The 27,380-nt window shown below is 45.1% G+C and overlaps 1 protein-coding gene across 1 annotated transcript in view; it reads left to right on the forward strand.

Moving 5' to 3' along the window:
• ATP6V0A2 (ATPase H+ transporting V0 subunit a2) overlaps positions 1-27,380 on the forward strand; it is a 407,112-nt gene that overhangs the window by 133,769 nt on the left and 245,963 nt on the right. The window contains exon 9 of the mRNA XM_069215012.1: positions 24,091-24,303. Within this exon, the coding sequence (XP_069071113.1) occupies positions 24,091-24,303 (213 nt within the window). The remainder of the gene's footprint in view (positions 1-24,090; positions 24,304-27,380) is intronic.

Raw genomic sequence — 27,380 nt, forward strand, 5'->3', positions numbered from 1 at the left:
AACAGAAACGTTCATACAGGGGGTGACAAAGAGAACAATAAGAAGAAAGATGGTGAAAAATCTCAAGATAAGCATGGGGATAAGGGTAAAACCAAAGATCCCACTTCAAATATTAAACACTCTTCAGGGGGTGGGGATAAAACAAATTCTTCCTCTTCTCACCCTACACAATTTAAAAAGCCTTGGTGCTTTGTGTGTAAAAACAGAGGCCATAGGCCAGGGGATAAGTCCTGTCCAGGTAAACCCCCTGAGCCTACCACCACTAATACATCAAGCTCTAGTGCCCCTAGCAGTAGTGGTACTAGTGGTGGGACTGCTGGCAACAGTCAAGTTAAGGGTGTAGTTGGGTTCACTTATGGGTCCATAGTAGAAACTGAAGTAGTCAGTCCCAAGACAGTTTCTGTCACACCTAGTGGCATTGGCCTTGCCACACTGGCTACTTGTCCCCTTACAATGGATAAGTACAGGCAGACAGTTTCAATAAATGGTGTTGAGGCCTTGGCCTACAGGGACACAGGTGCCAGTATCACTTTGGTGACTGAAAACCTAGTGCATCCTGATCAACACATCATTGGACAACAGTATAAGATTATTGATGTCCATAACTCCACTAAGTTTCTTCCCTTAGCTATAATTCAGTTTAGTTGGGGTGGAGTTACTGGCCCTAAGCAGGTGGTGGTATCACCTAGCTTACCTGTAGACTGTCTCTTAGGTAATGACCTAGAGGCCTCAGGTTGGGCTGATGTAGAGTTTTATGCCCATGCAGCCATGCTGGGCATCCCAGAGGAATTGTTCCCTCTCATTTCTACTGAAATGAAAAAGCAAAGGAGAGAAGGCCTGAAAACTCAGGATCCCTCTCCATCAACAGGTAAAAAGGGTATCACAGTATCCCCTAACCACCCTACCATTCAGGATACCATTCCTGTGGTGGGAGAAACCTCTCCTGGGGTGGCACCTGTTCCAAGGGAATCATCAGTTGGCAAAACTGTACTCCCTGAGGTGGAAGTACCTCTCTGTGGCATAACTAACATTGGTGAGAAAAAGAGCACCATTTTAGTTAACATGGAGCATCCCTCCAACCCTCCCAGAGAAACTTTAGTGCAGAAACTCTGCACTGCCTCACAACACTTAGGACAGCATCCCTGCCCTAGTGTGGAGCTCATAGGACAGCATCCCTGCCCTGCTCCAACCCAAGAGAAACCGCATCCCTGTTCTCTCTTCCAGCCATATGGACAAAGTTTTTGCCCAGCTATGGCTTTTCTGAGACAGCATCCCTGTCTGGCATTTCCATCACTACAAATAGGTTCAGTGGACAATCCCCACTGCTCTAAACTAAACCTTACTGATAGAAACTCTGAAAATACATCTTCACATTGTTGCTTAGCTAAAAAACTTCAAACGGGGTGGTTTACATCCCCACAGGGAAGTAACCATATAGTGGATGATAAAGGGAGTAACCCGTCTATTGCAGAGCTACTCTCTACTTATCACCACTTAGACAATAAAGTCTCAACTGGCCAAGGTTAGCCTTATTGTCCTTCGTTGGGGGGGGGGTTGTGTGAGAAAGTAGCCTCTTTCTAGCCTTGTTACCCCCACTTTTGGCCTGTTTGTGAGTGTATGTCAGGGTGTTTTCACTGTCTCACTGGTATCCTGCTAGCCAGGGCCCAGTGCTCATAGTGAAAACCCTATGTTTTCAGTATGTTTGTTATGTGTCACTGGGACCCTGCTAGTCAGGACCCCAGTGCTCATAAGTTTGTGGCCTATAGGTATGTGTTCCCTGTGTGGTGCCTAACTGTCTCACTGAGGCTCTGCTAACCAGAACCTCAGTGGTTATGCTCTCTCTGTACAAATTGTCACTAACAGGCTAGTGACCAATTTTACCAATTTACATTGGCTTACTGGAACACCCTTATAATTCCCTAGTATATGGTACTGAGGTACCCAGGGTATTGGGGTTCCAGGAGATCCCTATGGGCTGCAGCATTTCTTTTGCAACCCATAGGGAGCTCTGACAATTCTTACACAGGCCTGCCGCTGCAGCCTGAGTGAAATAACGTCCACGTTATTTCACAGCCATTTTACACTGCACTTAAGTAACTTATAAGTCACCTATATGTCTAACCTTTACCTGGTAAAGGTTAGGTGCAAAGTTACTTAGTGTGAGGGCACCCTGGCACTAGCCAAGGTGCCCCCACATTGTTCAGGGCCAATTCCCCGGACTTTGTGAGTGCGGGGACACCATTACACGCGTGCACTACATATAGGTCACTACCTATATGTAGCTTCACAATGGTAACTCCGAATATGGCCATGTAATATGTCTATGATCATGGAATTGCCCCCTCTATACCATCCTGGCATAGTTGGCACAATCCCATGATCCCAGTGGTCTGTAGCACAGACCCTGGTACTGCCAAACTGCCTTTTCAGGGGTTTCACTGCAGCTGCTGCTGCTGCCAACCCCTCAGACAGGTTTCTGCCCCCCTGGGGTCCAGCCAGGCTTGTCCCAGGATGGCAGAACAAAGGACTTCCTCTGAGAGAGGGTGTTACACCCTCCCCCTTTGGAAAATGGTGTGAAGGCAGGGGAGGAGTAGCCTCCCCCAGCCTCTGGAAATGCTTTCATGGGCACATTTGGTGCCTATTTCTGCATAAGCCAGTCTACACCGGTTCAGGGACCCCTTAGCCCTGCTCTGGCGCTAAACTGGACAAAGGAAAGGGGAGTGACCACTCCCCTGACCTGTACCTCCCCTGGGAGGTGCCCAGAGCTCCTCCAGTGTGCTCCAGACCTCTGCCATCTTGGAAACAGAGGTGCTGCTGGCACACTGGACTGCTCTGAGTGGCCAGTGCCACCAGGTGACGTCAGAGACTCCTTCTGATAGGCTCCTTCAGGTGTTGCTAGCCTACCCTCTCTCCTAGGTAGCCAAAACCTCTTTTCTGGCTATTTAGGGTCTCTGTCTCTGGGGAAACTTTAGATAACGAATGCAAGAGCTCATCCGAGTTCCTCTGCATCTCTCTCTTCACCTTCTGCCAAGGAATCGACTGCTGACCGCGCTGGAAGCCTGCAAAACTGCAACATAGTAGCAAAGACGACTACTGCAACTCTGTAACGCTGATCCAGCCGCCTTCTCGACTGCTTTCCTGGTGGTGCATGCTGTGGGGGTAGTCTGCCTCCTCTCTGCACTAGAAGCTCTGAAGAAATCTCCCGTGGGTCGACGGAATCGTCCCCCTGCAACCGCAGGCACCAAAGAACTGCATCACCGGTACCTTGGGTCTCCTCTCAGCACGACGAGCGAGGACCCTTGAATCCAGCAACTCTGTCCAAGTGACTCCCACAGTCCAGTGACTCTTCAGTCCAAGTTTGGTGGAGGTAAGTCCTTGCCTCCCCACGCCAGACTGCATTGCTGGGAACCGCGACTTTTGCAGCTACTCCGGCCTCCGTGCACTTCCTGCGGAAATCCTTTGTGCACAGTCCAGCCTGGGTCCACGGCACTCTAACCTGCATTGCACTACCTCCTAAGTTGTTCTCCGGCGACGTGGGACTCCTTTGTGCGACTTCGGGTGAGCACTGTTTCACGCATCCTCGTAGTGCCTGTTTCTGGCACTTCTCCGGGTGCTACCTGCTGCTGAGAGGGCTCCGTGTCTTGCTCAACGTCCCTTCTGTCTCCTGACGCAATTTGCGACATCCTGGTCCCTCCTGGGCCACAGCAGCGTCCAAAAACCCTTACCGCACGATTTGCAGCTAGCAAGGCTTGTTGGCGGTCTTTCGGTGGGAAAACACTTCTGCACGACTCTCCACGGCGTGAGGGATCCGTCCTCCAAAGGGGAAGTCTCTAGCCCTTGTCGTTCCTGCAGAAACCTAAGCTTCTACAGTCCAGTAGCAGCTTCTTTGCACCTGCAGCTGGCATTTCCTGGGCATCTGCCCATCTCCGACTTGCTTGTGACTTTTGGACTTGGTCCCCTTGTTCCACAGGTACCCTCGACTGGAAATCCATCGTTGTTGCATTGCTGGTTTGTGTCTTTCCTGCAGAATTCCCCTATCACGACTTCTATGTCCTTTGGGGAACTTTAGTGCACTTTGCACTCACTTTTCAGGGTCTTGGGGTGGGCTATTTTTCTAACCCTTACTATTTTCTAATAGTCCCAGCGACCCTCTACAAGGTCACATAGGTTTGGGGTCCATTCGTGGTTCGCATTCCACTTTTGGAGTATATGGTTTGTGTTGCCCCTATCCCTATGTGTCTCCATTGCATCCTATTGTAACTATACATTGTTTGCACTGTTTTCTAATACTATTACTGCATATTTTGGTATTGTGTATATATATCTTGTGTAAATTTGCTATCCGCATACTGAGGGTACACTCTGAGATACTTTGGCATATTGTCATAAAAATAAAGTACCTTTATTTTTAGTATAACTGTGTATTGTGTTTTCTTATGATATTGTGCATATGACACTAAGTGGTACTGTAGGAGCTTCACTCGTCTCCTAGTTCAGCCTAAGCTGCTCTGCTAAGCTACCATTATCTATCAGCCTAAGCTGCTAGACACCCTATACACTAATAAGGGATACCTGGGCCTGGTGCAAGGTGCAAGTACCCCTAGGTACTCACTACAAGCCAGTCCAGCCTCCTACACCAGCTGAGATAGAACCACTGCTTACCAGTCTGGAAGAATACATTTGTTTAATGGTTCTATCTGGAGAGGGACACATTGGTCTGGCAGATCCCATTGCATTATTTTCTGCTTGCCAGGTTGAGTATAGGTCTCTCAATTGCTTTTTCTCCTAGAGGTACTTCTTTGCCACTAAAATCTGCTGACTCCGGCAGGAGTGCCAAAACTCTTTCACCCGTTTTGCCAACAAGTCTGGATTTTTTGTTCCCTAAGTGGTTGATGTATCTCACCACAGAGACATTATTCATTCAAATTAGGATACCTCAGTGAACCCGGTCTTCAGCCAAATATGTCACAGCAAAGGAACTGGCAGTTTATAAACATTATCAGCTCCCCCACTGACTAGTTGGCCCCAGTCGTTATATGTCCCTACGTAAAACTTTCTAGTCTTCAAACAGGCATCCTAGTTTATGACCAGATTCAGAGAGGTTTCAAATATACAATGTCCATTTCAAGAATCAGTTGCACCACCATTGTATTTCCATCTTGACCTCGTCTGAGATTTCCATCATCTCTGCACACAGTAATTCCAGCAGGAGATGTTTGATCTTTGGACAAGAGAGGGCCTTTTAATGCATGGGCCAATGAAAGCTGGCTTGTTTGAAAGGTGAGATAAAGTCTCCTGAGATTGATTGATGTGCTCCGCTGAGGTATGAAACCATTTTGATCTTCGTGTATGAGTGCTTGCATGTGTGGAAGCAGTCTGGTTGCCAGGATCTTATTTAAGATTTAAAGTCCATATTAAGCATAGATGAGGGACGGAATGCTGTAACTGGTGCCCCAACTGTCAACATCTTGGGCAGAGGTACCACTGCCACGATTCGAGAGAGGCAGAGACCTGAGCCGTAGAAACTCTGCATAGAGTAGTCCCATCTTCAGTGCCAGCAGAGTGGCATAAGTGGCATAAAACTCCGCTGGGAGTCTGCCATTGCCCGGTGTCCTACCTTTTGCCATGTCTTTTATTGCCTGTTTTGTCTCATGTAATGTAATCAGTCCCCCTGTTTCATCCTTCGCATCTTGGGGTAGGGTCCGGAGAGGGAGCCCACTCAAAAAGTTCTGCATTTCAGGGTCCAGGGCGATAAAGGGCACGCTATACAACTTCTCATAATATTGTCTGAATTCCCTATTGATGTCCCAGCGTAAGTAGACCTGTGTTCTTGTCGCCATCTTTAGTTGTGTAATTGGGGGCCCCTGGATTCAGGCCAGATCAGCCGTGCCAGCAATCTGCCAGATTTACCCTCCTCTGCATGGATTCTGCTCATGTATATTTTATAATCGACCTGCTTAAAAAGATCCCAGTAGGAGAGACAATTATGATAGGGGGTGACCTTAATTGTAATTATGAACCTATAATTGGATTAGAACATCTAGCAGAAGATGAAGATCGAATGAGAGCAATTCCTTATTTATCAATAGTAAAAACTGTTCCGGGCACAGTGGCCGCCCTGCAACTTTTGGGCCTTACATTAAAGCACGGACTGAGGGCGTGTAATGGCAGAGTGGGTGAAGGAGGCCTTAATTTGGATACCTTCCAGAGAGGCAACTCAACCTCGAAAATAGACTACATTTTGCATAGTATAAGTACATGGGGAAGACTAGTGACTTTTAAAATAGATAAAAGAAGGGAAAGCGATCACTTCCCGCTAATAGTTGAACTTAGGGCCCACCTCCTGGACTTGGATTTGGATTTGGAATATAGAGAACATGATAAGGTGGAGTTACAACCCACCCTCAGCAACAATAGAAGGGTTGTAAAATGGCCAGCAATACTAGGCAATCTGGGCACTATGACAAATATTTACAATATATTTTCTGATCTTTTGGAGCCTTATGCAAAAAATAAACCTTCTGATATCCCTATTACGGCCATCCATCAGTCGATGAGTACTGCACTAAGACCCTTCCTGACCAAACAGTTACAGCTTAAGCACAAAAAGGAGAAGGTGCAAACCACCCCAAGTAATCCATGGTATACTATCAAATGCAGGGAGAGGAAAAGAGTACTGATAGAGGCTCTAAAGCAAAAAAATCAACTAGCTGTACAACAGGCAAGGGCCTGCTACAAGAAAACACTGGCAACTGCCCAAAGTAACTGGGAAGATCAAAAATGGCAAGACCTGCTGGAAGCAGCAAAAAGTAATGACGCTAGGATCTTCTGGAAAATAGTTACCCAGGGCAGCAAAGTGGGGATATTTAATACAGATCATCATATAGATCATAAAACATGGGTTATTCATTTTACATACCTTTACTCTGATCCCCCCAGTCTTGATTTCTATCCCTCCAAGCATAAAACCCTAGCTACTTGGGGTATCTTACCCGAGTTACAATTTAGTCTGGAGGAGACGGTGAATGCCATCAAAGCAATCAAGCCAGGAAAAGCCCCCGGTTTGGATAAGATCCCGGGAGATATGTTTAAACATAGTATAGAAATTTGGGCACCTTATATAAATCTTTTAAGTAACGCTATAGCAAGGGGAGGTCTAGTGCCTGAGACATGGAAAGGGGGAGAAATAATTCCATTCTACAAAAAAGGATCCAGGGAAGATCCTGGGAACTATAGACCAATCAGCCTCATAGATGTTATGCAAAAAAATTATGCTAGACAATTGCTGAATAGAATTAGTAGCTGGATAGAAGAAAACAGCATATTGACTATATACCAAGCAGGCTTCAGACAGCAGACGAGTACGGTCGATCAGGCCTTTAGGCTATTGACAATAATGTGGAAATATACTAGACTAAGGAAGGGTCACCTCTATATCGCGTTTGTGGATCTGCGTGCGGCCTTTGATCTGGTGCCAAGAGACTCCTTATGGGCAGCACTAGGGAAACAGGGCATGCCGGGGAACCTCCTGTGCCAACTAGAGAGGTTACATGAAAATAAATTTGCAAAGGTTCGGTGGGGTCCAAAGGGAGAGTTGACAGACCCAATACCTATCAAGAGGGAGGTGAGACAGGGTTGTGTGCTTGCTCCAACCCTTTTCTCATTATATGTTAATGACCTGGTTAAACATTTGAAACAAAGTAACCATGACTCGCCAAGATTGAACGGTGATCCAGTTCCTGCCCTCCTTTTTGCAGATGATACCATCTTATTATCACAAACTCCCATGGGCTTGCAAACCCTATTAGATACATTTAGTGAGTACTGCAGTATGAAGGGACTAGAGATAAACACAATTAAGACCAAATACCTGACTGTTAACCCCCATAAAGCACTCAAGAGAAACATTAGGATTAGAGGGCAGGCATTGGAACGAGTAAAAAACTTCAACTATCTAGGGATACTGCTTGATGCCAAGTTGTCATGGGCACCGCACTTCAATAAAGCTGCTATCTCCTTAGTTCATAGTTCCATGGCGATTAGTAAAAACTATAAATGTTCTAGATCTAGCATTGTTTCACCAGTATTTGAGATCTATAGGTGCAAAGAACAGGCTGCTGCTTTATATGGAGCCGAACTCTGGGGATTTACAAATCTAACACCACTGGTTACCCAGGAAAATAATTTTATGAGGGGGGTACTGGGTCTCCCTCTATCTACTCCACTGATTCCTCTTACCTATGATATTAATATGAAACAAATAGGTAAATTGGCAGCCCTGAGGCCCTTGCTTTACTGGTGTAGACTATGGACAACTCCTGAATTGATCCAATATAGGCAAGCACTAATCGAGATTATGGTCTTGGATAAGGCTATATAAGGCAATGCTTTTACAATCTAGCGCTGAAATCCTATTGGGAAGAACCGCATACACTCACAATGCAATCAAAGATTCGACTAAAACAAGTATTTTGGGACTTCACTCTAAACAGCCCTCTCTACAGCAAGGACTTAGGTAGACTAACCTTAAGTTTCCTGGATATCAAACCATTACCGAGAGCTGAGGAATGGATAGATACTATCCATCCTAGGCGAGCAAAAGTTTTATTTATGAAGTTCCGATATGGGACTCTCCAGGTTAGGGCTTTTACTTCTAAATGGGGCCCCTCGAGTGGGAGAAGACATGAGGTGACTTGTGGGCTGTGTAATATGGAGACCTCTGAAACGACGGATCATGTACTTTTGAACTGCAAAGCTTATGATAAACCAAGGAGGAAATGGATTCGACCTATTTGCAGGAACGTTGGAATCAGGAATTATAATGAAGCAGCTAGATTCTTGAGATCTAGTACTATACCATATGTTGTTTTTGGTTTAAGACGGTTTTTACTAGCAATCTCATTTATCAGAGACAAGGCGGGCCTGAGGCTCTAGGCGCTTCAACTCAGACTAAACCCCCACAGTTAATCCACGGTCCTCAAAATGATAAATGGGAGCCGTCTTCTGTAATCCAATGGACTCTGGTTATACATTCAGCTAAGTTTATGTGAATATTAATTGTTGCTGGAATAATGTGCTTTTTGTATTGCTTGATTGTATTTTCCTTTTATGGCTTTTAGCCGAATAAAGGCGTGTGATGATGAAAAATAATCGTGGCATCTCAGTTTTTCCATTTCCTCTGCATGTTGTTTCCTAGTATCAAATAACTGTTGACAAGTTGTAGGAGTTGTGGTCGTGGCGGTTTCCAATGTGTGGAGTTCTGCAGTGAGCTCCCTAGTGATGCCCCAGATTGTACCAAACAGTGGCCCCGTATCACCACGTTGAATGCTTCTCACTCCTCTAAGGGAGATGTAGCAGTGCCTAATTATTGGTGAAATATTCAGCTATAGTCCCTATACACTGGGGGTCATCTAGCACTTCCGGTAGCAGTCGCCACGTGTGGATCACTGGTCTGTTGTCAGATAAACATAGCCCTTGTAGTATGGGGCTGTGGTCAGGCAACATGCGCCTGAGGTATTCCGTGAAGGATATGCTTCCCCTCAGTTGATCTGAGCAGAGGAAGGCATCTAGTCTTGTATGTAGTGAATATAGGGGTGAATAAAAGGAGTAGTCCCGATCCTCTCCATGTTGGACCCTCCAGATGTCAACTGAGCCTCAGCTACGTTGACGTTCTGCAAAGCTGGTGGCTAATTTATGTGTGGGAGCACCTGGTAAAGGAGAGGTAGAGCGGTCTATCAGGACATCCATCATGCAGTGGTAGTCTCCCCCCAACAACAAAGCGCTGCTCACCAGTTATCCCATTGGTGGGGACAGGGTTTGCAAGAAGGCCAGTAGGTCATGGTTAGGTGCATGCGTAATTTCCTTCCCCATAAGCCTACCCATTACCAAGACATATCTACCCTTGTTGTCTGTCAGGGAGTGAGAGGGTTCAAAGGCAATACCTGCCTTTATCCATAGCAGGGTCCCTCGTGCATATGACGAGTAAGATGTTGCAAACAGTTGTCCCCGCCACTTTCGACTGAGTCGGTCTGTCTCTCTGCCTGCCAGGTGGGTTTCTTGTAGCATGGCTATTTGTACCCCTCTGCGCTTCAGATAGCAGTGGATGGCATATCGCCTAGACATTAACCCTATTCCCCACACATTCCAGGAAATGCACATCAGTGTGTGACCGTCCCTTGCCAGCAGTGGATTATGTATGTCATGTGTCTATGCCCTGACTGTTGTCTGCGCTTGTGCCCTTCTGACCATATATGTAAGCTAGTTACCCCAGAGATGTCTAAACAAAACCATCCCTAATGCAAAACTCTCCATCCCCAGGACCGCACAGTAGTGGCCAGCCGGCCAAACTTGTAAACTTCAAAAATTAAACACATCTGGTTCAGTTCACCCAGCTTGGCTGGTAGGTAGATGAAGGGGATTGTCTAGGGTACCATTATGGACTGCTCCAGCCTACCCATTGCTCCATCCCAGGGGCTCGGCCCAGGCCGTAGGTTCGGAGACACTCTGTTTTTCTAAAGTTATCTCATACATCTGGGGGTTTTAGGCATTCCTGGATGTCTTAGTTCCTGGGAGGTATCGTGCCTGACCACAGCCGTCCCATTCCTGTTTGTTTGACCTTTCCTCTTGCTCCCCTGTTCATGACCTAAGACGTCGGCTTCTCTGGTGCCAGTGTAGCATCCTCTAGCTGCCTGTCCTGTCAGATCAAGTCTTCCATTGACTGACGTGTCACCCCAGGGCGCACCTCATGTGTTGGCATGTATCCCCCTCTAAGTCTATTGACTGCTTGTCTGATTGGGACTTCTGTTGAGAATCCGTACTTGATTATGCAGGAGATCGGCTGCTGCTTGTAGAGCTGGTGCCCTGTCTCTGTCTGACTTGGTTTCCTCAGCATTAGTCTGCTTAGTGTTCTTCTCTGTCTTTTCCTCGATTTCTGTGGGTCCCCATTACATTGCTCTCTAGTGGCCGCAGTGGTCCCCGTTGTTTTGCATGAGTCAAGCCAGTCCCGGTCCGCCACTGGGTCCTCATAGAACTGGGTCTTATTGTTCAGTATGATCCTCAATTTGGCAGGGAACATCAGTGAGTATTGGATCCCTTCCTCCCTTAGCGCTTTCTTAATTAACATGAAGGAGGCCCAACGTGTAATCTTGGAATAGTGTTACTCTCCCATTGTCAATCTTGTAGGGGCCGTTTCCCCTTGCACTCTGCAAAAGAGTGTCCTGGTCTTTAAAATGTAAATGTCTTGCCCCACTATTGGACATGGAGGTCTGCCTGGTTGCGGGGGCCTACCCCGGATCCTGTGCTCGCTCTATAGCGAAAAAGGATGTCAGTCGGCCTGGTGCTACCGGCCTGATGCTACTTCTGAAGTAAACCAGTTCTCCACTGTGTCACCATGTCATTTTGATCTGTTCCCTCTGGCAGGACGACCACTCTTACATAGTTTCTCCGGTTACACCCTTTGATGTCTTCGGCCCTCGTTTCCAGTATCTGCACTCTTTCATCTAGTTCTCCTATTCATTTCTTGAGGTTGCATGTCCTCGACCCCTTTCTCCATTTCTGTCATCCTTTCTGCCAGTTTCCTATGTTCAGCCTGCAGCAGCCCCAGACCTGCAGACACCACACCGATGACGTGCTGCAACGCTGTTTTAGTGTCTGCTATTGCTGCCAGGATTCGGTCAAATTGTGCTTGTATCGTGGGGGCCATAGATTCCTTCTCCCCATCAATGGCCTGTATAGGGTGGGTCCTGCCCGGAGTCTCCATCTGTGAATCTCCTTGTTTGCCTCCGCGCTTCCCCAGGACCAGTCCAGTAGGCCCTAGGCCTGCTTGTGTCCTCAGAGCTGAGATCGCCCTCTTGGGTGGGCTCGGCTTAGGTGCCTGGCCCCCTGCTTCACTATTGTCAGGCCTCTGTTGCCGCAGCCAGGAGCGCATGTTTCTCAGGGGGCCCTGTTCTGTTCACCTCTATTCTTGTGGTTCCGTCAGAGCCTTCTGATATTCAAGCCCTGATCACCCAGGAGGCCTCTATTCCTGCTGGCTATTGTCCGGTGGCACGCGGGCCTACGACTACTGCACTGGTGCCCAGGGATCCTGAGTGCGGTTCCCGCCTTCTTTATCTCCTTCCCTGTTATTGGCTGTGCACTTTGTCACTATGTCCCTCCCTATGCCCATCCTGTCCTTCAGACTTTCTTCTCCGGTCCGCCCCTTCCACTGACCTTTTGCCTCGTGGGCCTGCTCAGGCTACTGCCGGGCCCCAGGCCACCCACCGTCTGGGCCGTCACTCTGGGCCCCTGCATTGTTTGCGTCCCCAGCGGTTCCGCTGCACTGTTCCTCCTCTCAGGCTTCTTCCGGCTCACCTCATGGTTCTCCAGGGCACCGCCCCGGCCAGGTCCTGCCACACCTCTGGTGCTGCTCACCCGGGTTGTTTCACAGCCGTCCTTTCGTTTTCTATGGCGTCTTCACTCGGGGCACCGCCGTCCAGGCCACACCCGGATCTTGCTCCTGCGCAACCCTCGTTCACGCCGGTGCTGCTGCTCCACCTCGCTGTCCTTCCTTCTGTTCTCTTGGTGGGGGCCCATGTGTCGCCCACACCTACGATATTCCTTGCGGGCCCTCCTGGTTCACTGCACGTCTCTTCGGGGCACAGCTGCAGTCCGACTCTGCCACATCTCTGGTGTTGCATACCCGGGTTGTGCTGGGGCCTTCCTTCTTTTTTCCCCAACATCATCACTTGGGGCTCCGCTGTCCGGTCCACTTCAGTCTCTCGGTCTTCTCTCCGCGATCGCTCCCTCTGGACCCCTTTGAATCTCGGCCATCCAACTGCTCCGGCACAGGGGTGTGTTATCTGGCAGGGAGGGATGCCGTTCGGCCCCAGGGGCAAGTTTTTAATAGGATTCTTACTAGGCCGGAGCAGAGGGCAGTGATTATGCGTCCACCATCTTCGGCACTCAGGCCACGCCCCCTACATTATACTTCATGTGATTGACAGCACATGGCCTGGGAATTGTTTATATTGTTAGTTTTATAATAATAGTGGGCTGCCATGATTTAAGTAAGAACGAGGAGGCAGCTGAGCAATGCAGTGTGATTCGGGCGAGGCACAGGATGCAGAGAAGAAAGCATGATGCATTACAGTAAAGTAAATAAAACAAAAGCTATTGGCTTTGCCAATGTGTTTTAGCCATGTTGTACACCAGCATGGTTGCTGTTGAGCATGGTTAAAAGTTAGTGGCATAAAGGAGAGTCTCATGGAGCGTCAGAGTGAAATGGTGAAGAGTGGAGTAGAGTGTTGTAGAATGGAGTGGCAGAGTGTGGAGTCACCTAGAGTGGCATACATTGGAGTGGCATAGCATAGGGTGAAGTGGTGTAGAGTGCACTGGCGTAGAGTGTTGCGGAGTACTGGTGTAGAGTGCAGTGACATAAATTTCAACAGTATACAATGCAGCATAGTAGAATGCAGTGAGGTAGATGAGTGGAGTGGTGCAGAGTTGAGTCGAGTGGCATAGAGTGGTGCAGAGTAAAGTATAGTGCCATAGAGTGCAGTGACTTAGAGTTGAGTACTGCAGAGTAGAGTGGCTTAGAGAGTGGTGGCGAAGAGTGACACAGAAAGCAGTTGCATAGAATAGAGTAATGCAGAGTAGAGTGTAGTGACATTCAGTGCAGTTGTGTAGAGTGCATCAGCGTAGAGTGCAGTGGTTAAGAGTAGAGCGGCATACAGTGCAGTGGCTTAGAGTACAGTGGCATAGAGTAGAGTCAAGTGGCGTAGAGTGGAGTGATGCAGTGTAGATTGCAGTTGCGTAAAGTGGCATAGAGTGTAATGGCATAGAGTAAAGTGGTGTAAAGTGCAGTGGCATAGAGTGGAATGGTACAGAGTAATTAGAGTGGTGTACAGTGTACTGACGTAGAGTGCAGGGGCATAGAGTTGAGTCTTACAGAGTAAAGTTCATTAGCATAGAGTGTATTGGCATAGAGTACTGTGACATAGAGTGGAGTTGTGCAGAGTACATTGGTGTGGCCTAGACTGGAGTGGTGTAGAGTGCAGTGACGAAGAGTAGAGTGGCAAAGTGTGCATTGCCATAGAGAAGAGAGACGTAGCGTGAAGTGGCATTGACTGCGGTGGCGTAGAGTGGAGTGGTGCAGAGTACAGTGGAGTGGTGTAGAACGGAGTATGCATGGTATGGTAGTGCACTGCCATTACAAACAACACATTTTCAATTGAAATGACCATTACATTAGCACAGACATACATTTTTTACTAAGAAAATTATAAATGTGTTGAAATTGGGTCACCTAATGTTATGATTTCTTTTGATCATATCAAAGTATTTATTTCCAACACAGTTCGGAAATAACAAAAAATGTGCTTCATTTGTGTTACTAATTCTGATATATACTGAAATACTTACAAAGTTTGAATTTGAATGTTGTTGTATGCTAGAAAAAATCTTTTTCCTACCCCCATCGACCTGAAAAGATTTTTTTGCAAGTAGGTGTGTGTGTAGGTTTCTGCACAAGAGAATGTATAGGAGAGACATTCCCATGTGCTTACTACTAGTATAATGGTGGTAATTCTTTGCATTTTGGGAAGTTCCGTGGCAGGATGCTGCCCCTTCCCCCCACTCCACCCCCTCTCCTACCCCTATAATATAATGCTGGCTCTGGCATCATGTTTATTGCAAGTATTTTTATTTATGTAGCGTGAACTTAGCTGAGGGGCAGTAGAGCCTTGTGCATTGCTACATCTTACAGTTGCATTATTACATTACATTACACAAATTTACATTGGCATTTCACTTATTGGCACACGGAGATGAAACAACTTGTCCAGAATCATACAGTTTGGAATCACATGCCAAGGCCAGCTTTCAAATCCATTTTGCCATTCTGTGTGATTGAGGGCCGTGCAGACAAATGTGTGCACACATTCTACACTCGTTCAACAAACAGTATTGATAAGAGCAATAATTGGAGTTGCGGCTAAATAAAAGGAGCGTCACCTCTAAATGATGATAATGAGTTTGCTTTTTCATAACCGTACATTTTGCTCCTGTTGTACTGGGCTGAATATCTATGATAATAGCACATTTTATTGCTTGCATTCAAGAACTGTCCTCTGATCAAGTTTAGAAAGCCATTGCTTTTGTATAAATTATTGTCTTCTAAAGTCTTTTTGCTGTGCCTCATTTAAAAGTTCATAATATGGAGGCTAAATGACCTGTGCTTTACTAGAGCTAATAGATAATTTTTCTATTGTCAGACACTACAGCAATTCTTTGCTAGTCTATGCTATGTAGCACATTAACCAGAGGTGTCTACCATTGGGCCAGGTGGGCCGTAGCCAGGCCATATTTAATTTGCTGGAAAACCACTGCCTATGTCAATGATTTTGTATTTAGGTTAGCGATATGAACATTTATTTTGTTGATATATTTAATTCTGGCATGGCTTCGCCCTTTCTCTGCCTTTGTTGGAGAGCCTCTATTAAAAGCACCCAGATTGAGCACTATGACCTCCCGTGCCATGACTGACCTACAGGGAAGCGTGCCTTGTCTTAGTTCTCTCATTCATGTACTAATTTATATCATACTAAGATTTTGCGTTAAATGTACCACAGTGTTTTTAGTTGGCATTATGACTTCCTCCCTTTTCTGTGCATCATTCTTAATGGCATGTGAGGTAGCACATTTTCTTAACTGGCTGGTTTATCAGTTCTGTGGGGTGAATTTTCCTTCATCAGTGTGGATCATGTATCCTTTTAAAATAGAAGGCATTCCTTGCTCCCTTCCAGCATGAACACACGGGTCATAGCAAACACCATATACACCAATCTATGCAGGATGACAGTTGCTCCTTCACTTATAAGTCATCACCACTGATTTCTGCCTAGTACTGCCTGCTCCAGCCACTCCTTTGGTTTTCAAGCAGCTACAAGGCCCATTTTGGGAGTGTTCCTATAAGTAACTCAGTCAAAGTACTGTGCCATCATTGTAGTCGCCAACAAAGTGAAAATGTGTTTCTTGCAGAGCAGTGCTGCACACAGTAAAGCATGGCCTTTGTCCCTAAATGACAGGTGTCTGAGCCCAGTAGACAACATGCTGAACTGGTATTCCAGGAGTTATTAACCCATGTTTCAAAGCTCACGTCTGACCTCATATGATGGGCTACCACAACCAATGGTGACCGTTAGTCCAAGAAATACCATAGACTTGCCTCACTCCAATCCCCCACTGACAGGAGTACTCTACTAATTATTCGCATTCTGATGAAAACCCTCTTATTTTCACAATTGTGTTTGCTCTTGTCATTTGGTATTTGATCTGTGGATTAGCAGGGGCCTTCTGACCTGGCACCATTGCATGTCCTCTTCTGTGAAATAGAAAATGGCTTAGTACATCATGTGAACTATGGCTGAGCTACCATACGGTCAAAGTAATTTAGTGCCTTAAAGCAAAAGAATGTGGTTGTGAGGAACCTTCAACCTATCCTTGGTGACTTAACACAAACATCAAAGCTTTTGTCAGATAAAAGCATGTGTGTCTCATTAACAACACGAAAATGTTACAGTTGATACATTTCCCAAACTACTTTTGTTGAAAACAAAACAGTTTAATGATTAGAGTGATACAAACATTAAATAAATGTGTTGTAAGAATCCAGATATAATAAGCACTTTGTAAAGGTAGAAGGCGACCAGGGCACTCCAAACTTCATAGAACCGAGATACGTAGAATAACAAAAAGATTTATTGGTAAACCTCCATGATATAACCTTCCATGTACTTATGATCAATACATGAAAATTCGGTAACAGCCTGTTCATATAGTAAAATTAGTGTCCATATAATGTGACCAATACATGTATATTCGGTAACAGCCAACACGTGTTTCGTCCTCAATGGACTTCTTCAAGGCTGGAAACAAAGAGCAAATTGGAGCTCTTAAACAAAATAAAATCTCTACCAACCGGTAGGTAACATTTATGGGTTAAACCCTTTGTTTTAATTAGAAAATAGTGAGAGGTGAGCATTAGGTATAGGTCAAGTGTAGAGACCCATTGTGAATAATGCGCAATCAGAATAGAGAAAACCCATTTATTCGTGATGTGTTGAGTCTAAAGAAGTAATCTATTAGGTAATACAAGTAGTGCATAACAGTGAGAAAACCCAGACTTGACAATTTGTGAATAATAGAGATAGTAACACCCATCAATAGAGCAAAGAGGTGTGCTGCGGGGGTGTAAGTTTTTTATCCCCTTTCAGGGGTGTGGAATTTATTAAAATATCTACTTGTCCAGGGGACAGGTTGCTTCTCAAATCTACTTGTCCTGTAAAAAGATCTACTTGTCCCTTTGGTGCCATGTAGTGTGGCGACAAATTATGGCAGCAATTAATAGCCTCTCTGATTATGCCAGGGCTACTACCATAGTAGGGCTTGAATACTTGGAGTTTCAATCCCTACTGTAGCAATTTCCCTATTTTGCCACCTTTCTGCAGATCTGCATACTGGGGCTGGAGGAAGCAGTAAGCAATAGTTTCCGGGCTGGAATGCCTTTGAGTCTGCAAACCTACTAACCTGCATGTTTTAAAGATTTTTACCAGCTTCTCTCTAATATTTTCCCATAATAAGAAAGGTTGGACATTTACTCCCGACAATGGCAGAATTAGAACTTCTTCCAGGGTTGGGAAGAAAGTGGCTGGAGGGAAAATGAACTTGCAAATGCTCAATAGATTTTCACATGAGCAAATATACACATCGTATTTACCCATGCTAAACTACAGTTCACAAATATTTTATAGGGGTACTACATATACCATGGGTGCACTTTTGTGACTTTATTTAAGAATTTGGGGCCACATGTAGGTAGGTTCAGATTTGTGACCTGCAAATTGCGAGTCGCAAATCCGAATGTAGGATGGTGTCCTTGACACCATCTGTGATTCGCAAGGGCTTCGCAAATGCCCACCTCATGATTAATCATGAGGTGGGTCGCAATTTGCGACCCCCTCACGTATGGTGGCCTGCTGGAGACCGCAGACCACCATGTCTGTGGCTGCTTTTCAATAAAGCAGTTTTTTGTGTTTGTTTTTGTAATGCAGCCCGTTTTCCTTAAAGGAAAACGAGATGCATAACAAAAACGAAAAATGAAACGTTTTCGTTTCATTTTTTCAGAGCAGGCAGTGGTCCACTGCCTGCTCTGAAAAAATGTTTACAGTGACATTCACAATGGGGAAGGGGTCCCATGGGGATCCCTTCCCTTTTGCGAAAGTGTTAGCACCCATTTGAAATGGGTGCAAACTGCGATTGGTTTGCGCCCGCGTTCGCGGTCACAAAACAATCCTACATTGCACTGCGAGTTGCAATTAGGAAGGGAACACCCCTTACTAATTGCGAGTCGCAAACCCGTTTTGTGATTCGGTAACCAGGTTACTGAATCGCAAAACTGGGTTTGTGCATCGCAGTGTGCTTTTTGCATGTCGCAAACAGCGAAAGTCGCTGTTTGCGACATGCAAAAAGCTACCTACATGTGGGTCTTGGTCCCTAATTAGGTCTGGTGTTAACAAAGACATTTTGTGTTTATTAAACTTCTATTTCTCTCTCTTTCGGCTGGCTTTACTGTGAGTGATTGCATTCTGCTCTTCCACAAGGAGCATATTGCCACACAAAGTAGATTTGTTCAGTGTCAGGAACTACAGTGGCAATCAGTGACGTAACGAAACTGGAGGGTGGCCCTTTGCAAAGAACATGGAGGAGCCCCCTCTCCAGACTCACTCAGGGCAGGTGCTGTGCTGGAGGGGCCCCCTGGAGGGCGGCTGCGAGGCCTTTGTTATGCCGCTGGTGGCAACGTGTGCTTTAAAAGTTCAAAAACTTTTTGGGGGGGTTTTGCCAATGTTTGTTACAATGTTGAGGGCCTGGTAGCTCCCACAACAATAAAGTGTTACAAAAGCCATGTCAAAACAAGACATGCATTGATGAAACTAAAAGACTCATAAAAATATGTCAGATCAGTTGGCTTTGTCAGTGTTTGTTTATTTTCATGCTTCCCATAATCGTGTTGAAAATGGTTACACTGATTTTCCATTAGAAATATTTTTGGGAAATACTAGCATGCATCAACACATTTTACTAAATGACACTTCATTTGCATATAATCAGAGAGCATTCTGGGAGCATTATACCTAGCCTCTTAGCCTAAACTTTTCAAACATGTGTGTACACGTTTTTTTTTTTTGTACTGGAACCAATGTCAGTAGTGAAGTGTGACCTTAAAACATTTATTTACAGCACTCACCCTAATAATGAAGGCTTTCAAATAATGAACCATAAATACAAGTTCGAACAGCATTATCTTTTGGAAACACATTACCTCAACTGCAGAGAATTCCACTCTCTGTAAACAGGCAGCCAAAGGGTTTGTGTTGCAGGGGGTTGGGCCTACTTGTCCCAAGGACAAAGTAAACATAAAAACTTGTTGCCCTTGACCCCAAACAAGATGTCCCGGGCGTCGGGCGATAGGAATTCCACATCCCTGCCCCTTTCTTTCCAGAAGGAAAGGGGATCGTAATAGGATTGATATTCCATGCACATGCGTGATATATCATGGCGCCAGTCGGCATATAAAAATATAAAGTTACCTCATGAACTAAAATGAAAATAGGAATCACGATGTTAATGTTGGAGTTCCAAGTGGAAATTCTGGAATGGTAGAAATGGCCCAGAGAAAAGATACATTACTAATGTGCAGGGCTCCTATAGGTCCAGTAAAACGAGGAGAAATGTTGGAGTCAAAAATACGACCTACCAGGGAGACCGAGGGGTTCTCCATCTCAGTACCCACTACCCACTCGCCTGCTTTCTAACTTATTGTGACCATGGTCGCTTTACTTTACCATTGTGGCACATCTTACTTTCTTTTCCGCTTTATTTCCTTCTAACATGGCGTCGATAGAGTGCTCCAACCATGGAGCCTGCATCCCCATGCGCCAATGCGGACTAGACGTTAGTCCCCTTTTCTGTTTCTACTTTTGGAGCACGCGCATACATACGCCGTCACTCCTCTAACGCTCTGCTGTCGGACAGGACACGGCAGCGTTAACACGCGCTGCCTGCTACGAGCACACGTACTGGTGTGCTGGTTTCCCGGATCTGGGGAAACACTGGTAAGCGCTTCTACTTTTTTCCTCCTTAGTGGGTATAGATTAGTTTTTTAAACCGCATTAGAGTAATGGGATTCACTCCCCCCGTACAACATGCCCCGGCACACTTTACTAGAAGTAGTTTGTACTTTGGTTGGTCAGCAGGGATAGAACCCTGTCTATGTATAGGGAGTGGCGTGTTACCGCTGTACCAACTTAAAGCGAGTATTTCGCGGACCCGTTTTTACTGATAGAATTTTGTTCATATATCTGTTATACGCTCCCGCTTACATTATAGTTTACTAGTATCTTCTGTACTAGATTTGAAAGCTGGTGCTCCCGGTTTTTTGCAACGTTTCTAGTTGATATGATTTCTCCCTTATGTCCCTTGCTCTATTTTTACAGACTGCTCTCACCAAGACCACAATCAGAGTGTTCTTCTTACTACAGACACACTCTACTTTCATACGCACTACTCGCGTATTACTAATATTCGTCTCTGGATTATAAATGGACTTTGTTACTGAGATGGAGAACCCCTCGGTCTCCCTGGTAGGTCGTATTTTTGACTCCAACATTTCTCCTAGTTTTACTGGACCTATATGAGCCCTGCACATTAGTAATGTATCTTTTCTCTGGGCCATTTCTACCATTCCAGAATTTTTCCAACATTAACATTGTGATTCCTATTTCCATTTTAGTTCATGAGGTAACTTTATATTTTTATATGCCGACTGGCGCCATGATATATCACGCATGTGCATGGAATATCAATCCTATTACGATCCCCTTTCCTTCTGGAAAGAAAGGGGATAAAAAACTTACACCCCCCGCAGCACACCTCTTTGCTCTATTGATGGGTGTTACTATCTCTATTATTCACAAATTGTCAAGTCTGGGTTTTCTCACTGTTATGCACTACTTGTATTACCTAATAGATTACTTCTTTAGACTCAACACATCACGAATAAATGGGTTTTCTCTATTCTGATTGCGCATTATTCGCAATGGGTCTCTACACTTGACCTATACCTAATGCTCACCTCTCACTATTTTCTAATTAAAACAAAGGGTTTAACCCATAAATGTTACCTACCGGTTGGTAGAGATTTTATTTTGTTTAAGAGCTCCAATTTGTTCTTTGTTTCCAGCCTTGAAGAAGTCCATTGAGGACGAAACACGTGTTGGCTGTTACCGAATATACATGTATTGGTCACATTATATGGACACTAATTTTACTATATGAACAGGCTGTTACCGAATTTTCATGTATTGATCATAAGTACATGGAAGGTTATATCATGGAGGTTTACCAATAAATCTTTTTGTTATTCTACGTATCTCGGTTCTATGAAGTTTGGAGTGCCCTGGTCGCCTTCTACCTTTACATTTTGTCTAGTACAGCGCAGGACATAGGTGGCCCTCCTACAGGACCACTTGTGTTTTTGTGCACTCTGAAACCCGTGGTGGTTGGGTTCACGTACCAGGCCGGCACCCTCCACATGACTATATTTCTCTGTATTTGATACTCAGTCTTACCTATATCGGATGTGCGACGCCTTAACATCAACCACCGGATGGAATAGTTTGTTTGTTTACATAATAAGCACTTTGATGGGGAGACGGGCTTGCATTTATAGTAATCTGTAGAAGTGAAATATGAGACACCAGTGCCCTGGTTGTGCATCTCAAATATGCTGTTTCGAGGAGCAATCCATTCTTTTCTGTCCTTGAAACAACAGTAATCTGAAATTTTGAAAATAATCATTACCACAAAAATGTAGTGCTTTAAAACATTGTTTCATTCACATGCAGCAAATGTTCTTAAGGAAATTGTAATGAAAGCAACCTCCAACACTTTAATCACTTGTAGCTTCTATAACATCTTCCCTTGGGGGCTCTAAATGTTTCTAATCTTTTAGGGAATGCTGCTTGAGTACTAATCTAAAGGTTCCAGTGAGAAAATAGCTGTCATCCACTCTCACAGTCAAAGTCCCGTCTCCACAGCTCTTGACCCTGCTCACTGTCTCTAGGGCTTTCCACACCTCTCTCCAGCCATATGGAGAGAAACTAAGAAACTCCTCAGCAGAATCCTTGTTGATAGGTCTGGGCCCACTTTAACATGTGGGGAGTCAACTAGGTACCAGCTCCTGTCATCCTCCAAGTAACCTTTTGGAGTCGGAGATAAGAGGAAACAAAGGTATGTCTCAGACTTACTCTAGGTAGGCAGAAGTTTTTCCAGCAGAAAGCATCGTGTAGTCTCAGTTCCTAGCAACACTTTGATTTAAGAGTGCTGGTAGCAGTAGTTTATACGGTTAACTTAGCAATAATTGGGAAGACTTCCTAAACAAATTGACAGAATTTCCATGCAATCACTTTTCTGACTTTTCAGCAAGATGACCGAGTAGTCCGACTAGGTCTTGCATCCACCTTCACACAATGGTGGCCTGGAGAATTGCTTAAGATTCTCTCCCACCTTTATGTGGCTAGGTCCACCCAAATCAGCTGCCTCAATCCTCTCCTTAATCAAATCAAAACCACCTCTTCTGGGCACCCAGCATTTTCCTTCTCCTGGCGTAAAGCTTCATCCCTTTTGTTAGAGACGTGAGATTTAAAAGGAACGCTTATGGTGCTTCCCTTTTGAGTCCTAATTGCTAAAGCAGAAGGCATGACACCACTTGTGGAAGCTTTCTTTTCACCAGTGTCAAACCCTTTTGCCAGTCCATGCTGTGAAAGAAGGCACTGGAACACAGGCAGTTCCCAGGCTTCTGAAGGCCTCTGATAATTATAGATTGCCTGTGGCACAAAAGTGTCAAACAGGACGGGTGCTGGAGGCCTGAATGCCTTTTGTTCTCAGGAAGCCTCTGTTCTGCGGACGAGTCATTATTAACCAGACCTAGCAAAGGTGTGAAAGGAGCTAATTACTGCTGCTCTTCAGGAATCCTAGCCAGAGTATTTGTTTAAAGCACCTGTTCAAGTTAAAAAAAAGACCCTTGAAAGTGTAGTAATGAAAATATGCTGGGGTTTTGGGTTTATACATGGTTTCTCCATTCCAGCATTCAGTGTTCTCTGTCTGAAAAGTTCTTTCAATTTGGAGCTTTAAAGCAATAGCAGGAATTAGGGTACTGCTGGTGGTAGTATGAGGCTATGAACATTTATGACCCAAATTGTATTACAGAAGGGTGGGTGACCTGGACAGACACATTACTGTTTCTTCTGCACTGCTGTGTACTTTGATGCCACACAAGCACTGCTGGCTTTGTCAGTTTGCTGAGGCAGCACCGTTTAAATCGCCAACACCACATTGTTGCAGAACTTTTGACTTGCGGTTATGTGACACCTTTGGTGTTATTATGGTCATTAACTGGGGTCCGGTGTGGGGTTTTTCTGTTGTACCTCATGAACACCTGGAGGTGGGTTTGAAGATTCAACTGCCTCTCCCATGCATCCATCAGCTGCTTCTGGCTGTAGGGGTACCGCAGTCTGAATTGAACTACTAGACAGAATTCCATATCCTGTAATCATTTGCAGTAACATAGTACAAGTTTATTTGATAGGACCAAATATGTCTCAACATTTCTAACATGGGTAAAAAGATTTTCAACATCTAATTTGTCATTGAATTCTTTCTTTAGTAGGAGTTTGTAGTGGAACGTTTGGTTTATTCTCAGTTGCCAAATTAAAAGTTTTGTTTTGGATATCCCCTAACATGATAGACCATCTTTACTGCAACTGATTTAATAATACTTTAAAAAAATCTTAATACCTTTGCTCCCTGCTGCTTTCCGGATAATATTAATTTTGATCAACCTATGTGTATTTTTAGACAATCCAAGATACGATTTTGCTTTTTTAATCTTTTTGAACATACAACAGGTAATTTTCATCCTTTGAACTTCACTTCTTCCTAATATTTGTTGAAAGATTCTTAGGTAATTTTCACAGTAGATGTTTCCTTTCTTTAAAGGTTCTACACCGAACTGAAGAGTACTTGCGACAAGTGTTGTCCAAAGCATCAGAGTCTCTCTACAACTGGGTGATCCAAGTTAAGAAGATGAAAGCCATTTACCACATCCTCAACCTATGCAGTTTGGATGTTACCAATAAATGCCTGATCGCAGAGGTTTGGTGTCCAGTGATTGATTTGCCAGAAGTGCGGCGAGCCCTGGAAGAAGGATCAGTGAGTCCCTCAGTTTCAATGATTGAAATCATCCTGATTTTTATGAAAATAGCTCTGCATGTGGTTATTGGATTATCTTTTCAGTATATCCTCCAGGACAGCTAATCTAATGTCTTTCACACACTACATATCTCTTCATTGCTTTTTATTTTTGCTTGTTCACGTACTTTGATTCATGATTCGTTTTAAGGTGTTTGCAGACAAGAGATGTTTGCTAGCATACTGTGCAAAATGAGATCTTTTGTGCATATGCTACAAGGCCAAAACAAACAACTTACATTTTGATTAGTCGATGAGCTATATAAGTTTGATTTTGGAATGTACATTCTGTTTAACTATCCATTTCAGCTATTGACATGTGATCATGTAAAAGATAAACCACTAATTCTGTGTTAGGACCGGAGGCAAGGATTAGGCTGTGCTTTCTTCACCTTTTATTTACCAGCAGCCATCACAACAGTCTGTAAACAACATAACATCAAACTTCATTTCCCATGAGACAGTTCATCCAATACAAAGTTGCCACGCCCTTCAAGAATCTCTGCGGACTCTCTCCCTTTCTTCGCTGCTCCAGCAGCCTTCAGCTGAGTATCTCTATACACGGTCTTGTGTGTTGTGATTTAAATATTACTTGACTATTATGTTTTGTTAATATGATTTGTTACTGCCGCTTTCTCACCCATTTAGTGCCTCTGTGCTAACCATTCTTTTTCCTTGGAGTGCAGCCACTGTAATGTTTATTTCTCTTTCGCAGCTGCTTACCCCATCACTGACACACAGGGCTCATTAGCATTGTGCGGTCCCACACTCTTACCGATCACTGTGCTCAGCCTGCCCTACCGCTCTGCGGCCGGCACATCAGTTTCAGAAGCCGACCAGCTGCATTCTTGTGTGGGAACTGTCACTCCAACCATTAATTGCACTAAATATTTAAACTTACAATTCCTGAGCCCCCTCCTGTAGTCTGAATACCCATGTGGGTAAGACTGCTGCGCCTTGGGCTGCTTTAATTGGGACTCTACCCAGGCGGTATGTTATTTCCTCTTTAACATTAAAGGGAGTTTTGATGGCCTGGGCCTTTTTCCTAGCATTTTCCCAGTCCATTACCATATGGTAGTCCCTGTAAATCCCTCGACTTGTCCCAGCATATTGGCTATCCTCTTCCACTCACAGCATGTATCCAGCCTATTATTATAAGTATGCAGGACCTTGCTGAATTTGTTGAGGAGGAGGAAATAACTTAACTCCTTATTGATGATAATTTTGCTACATCATGGACACCTCTATCTTTAAAGTTGTGTTGCTACTTGTGGCACCCTTGGAGAAGAAAGTCCCTCAGATGGCATCACAGCACTAACAGCCCCTCGCTGAGAGGGAAGAATCTTCTGGGCCACTGGCGCCCTTACCTCCAGGGCAGCCCTCTTCCATCACTGACACTAACCTCAAACTTGCAGTCAACCTTGGCGTCGATCTCAATACTTTTGCCTCTCTTAAAAAAGCTTTCATGGACTCCTAACCCTCTTGCGCCATCCTTGCCCGCCCTTCTCCTTTTCCTTCTTGCTTCCTGGCACCTCAAGGGACCCTTCCCTTTCCACCCCTGGCCCCAACCCTTTGAACGAGGATGACTCCCCGAATGCCTCAGATGGCGATGGCAAACCCACTAGACCCTTGCACTCATCAGGCAATTCCTCTTTTCCGTCGGGGGAACCCAGGCAGGATTACGCCCCCCTCGAAGGCCAGACTCAGACATGGTGGATCCAGAGGACTTACTACACTCGTGTTCCACAGAGTGGTCCCCAGAACCCAAAGTTGCCTTCTCTGTGGCAAGCCATCTACGAAAACCGCTAGAAAAAGAAGTCCTCAGTTTTCTTCCGGCTGAGTGTCTCCACCCTCCTTTAGAGGCAAGTTGACTGTCATCCATGACATGAATGCAACAATGGCCACCTTCTTGGCCAGATTTGTGTTGGACCCAAAAAAGGGGCTACACCTGTTCCTCGCTCTCATGTCAATATAAGCTGTTAAGCATAGTGGGGCCCCTTGCCAAGTTTCTTGATATGGCCAAGGACGCCAAAGCGTCTGACACCTTGATCTCTCCAGAGGCACGGTCAGGATGGGCTTAATGTGCAATAGATTTCTTAGGAAACGCAAACTGCATGATTTCCACCAAAAGATGTGCATCCCTTTTAATAAAGATTGTGCTGAAACTGGGAGAGTTAGCGACATCCAAGGCAGGTCCCATTGCCCAAGGAGATCTCTTTTGAGAACCCTTCATCCGTGAATTGGGAAGCATTGTGAATACATTTAATTCATTAGGCAAAGCCCAATCCTCTATTAAAAGAATCTTCACACCTCATGTTTTTCAAGAGGAGGTCGTGGAAGGGGGGCTCAACCAGCAGCTTCCTCCACCAAGCCTCCAAAGGGTTTGGATTTCAAAGAAGACAGTGGCAGGACTCTTCCTTTTTTGGCAATTTCTATCCCACTAGAAGCCACCCCCTACAACAAGGTTTGAGAGGGAACGCCAGAGGCAGTAGCTCCTTCGGCTCCTCTTAAGGTGAGTGTGCAACCACACTTGGGGATCCGGGTTTGGGAAAGATTGTAAAAATTCTTTCACAACTGGGAAGCTCTTAAATCAGACGCCTGGGTTCTCCAAACACTGAGGTGTTTTCAGATAGAAACTACTGCTCGCCTTTCCAACCAAGGAGACCGAGACCCCTAATCTTTTCCCCAGCTCAATCAGACTTCATGGATTCAGATATTACTCAACACTTAGAGAAAGGGGCGGTCGTCCAAACGCAACTACACCCCTGCGATTTCCTCAGCAGTCTCTTCCTAGTGGAAAAGAGGAATTGGGCCAATGCCGCGTTATCAGTCTGAGAGTGTCTAGTCTTCCAATACTTCAAGATGGAGGGCATTTATCTTCTCAGAGACTTGTTACAAATAAACGGTTGGATGGTGCATCTAGACTTGAAAGGTGCCTACCTTACAGTTCCGATTCCCCCTCCCCCACCAATACCACCCCTGTCACTGATCATCAAGTTCACCTCCCTTCCTCTAGGGCAGTCATCCGCTCCCTGGTG

This window comes from Pleurodeles waltl, chromosome 11 (assembly GCF_031143425.1).
Source record: "Pleurodeles waltl isolate 20211129_DDA chromosome 11, aPleWal1.hap1.20221129, whole genome shotgun sequence".
Taxonomy (NCBI): domain Eukaryota; kingdom Metazoa; phylum Chordata; class Amphibia; order Caudata; family Salamandridae; genus Pleurodeles; species Pleurodeles waltl.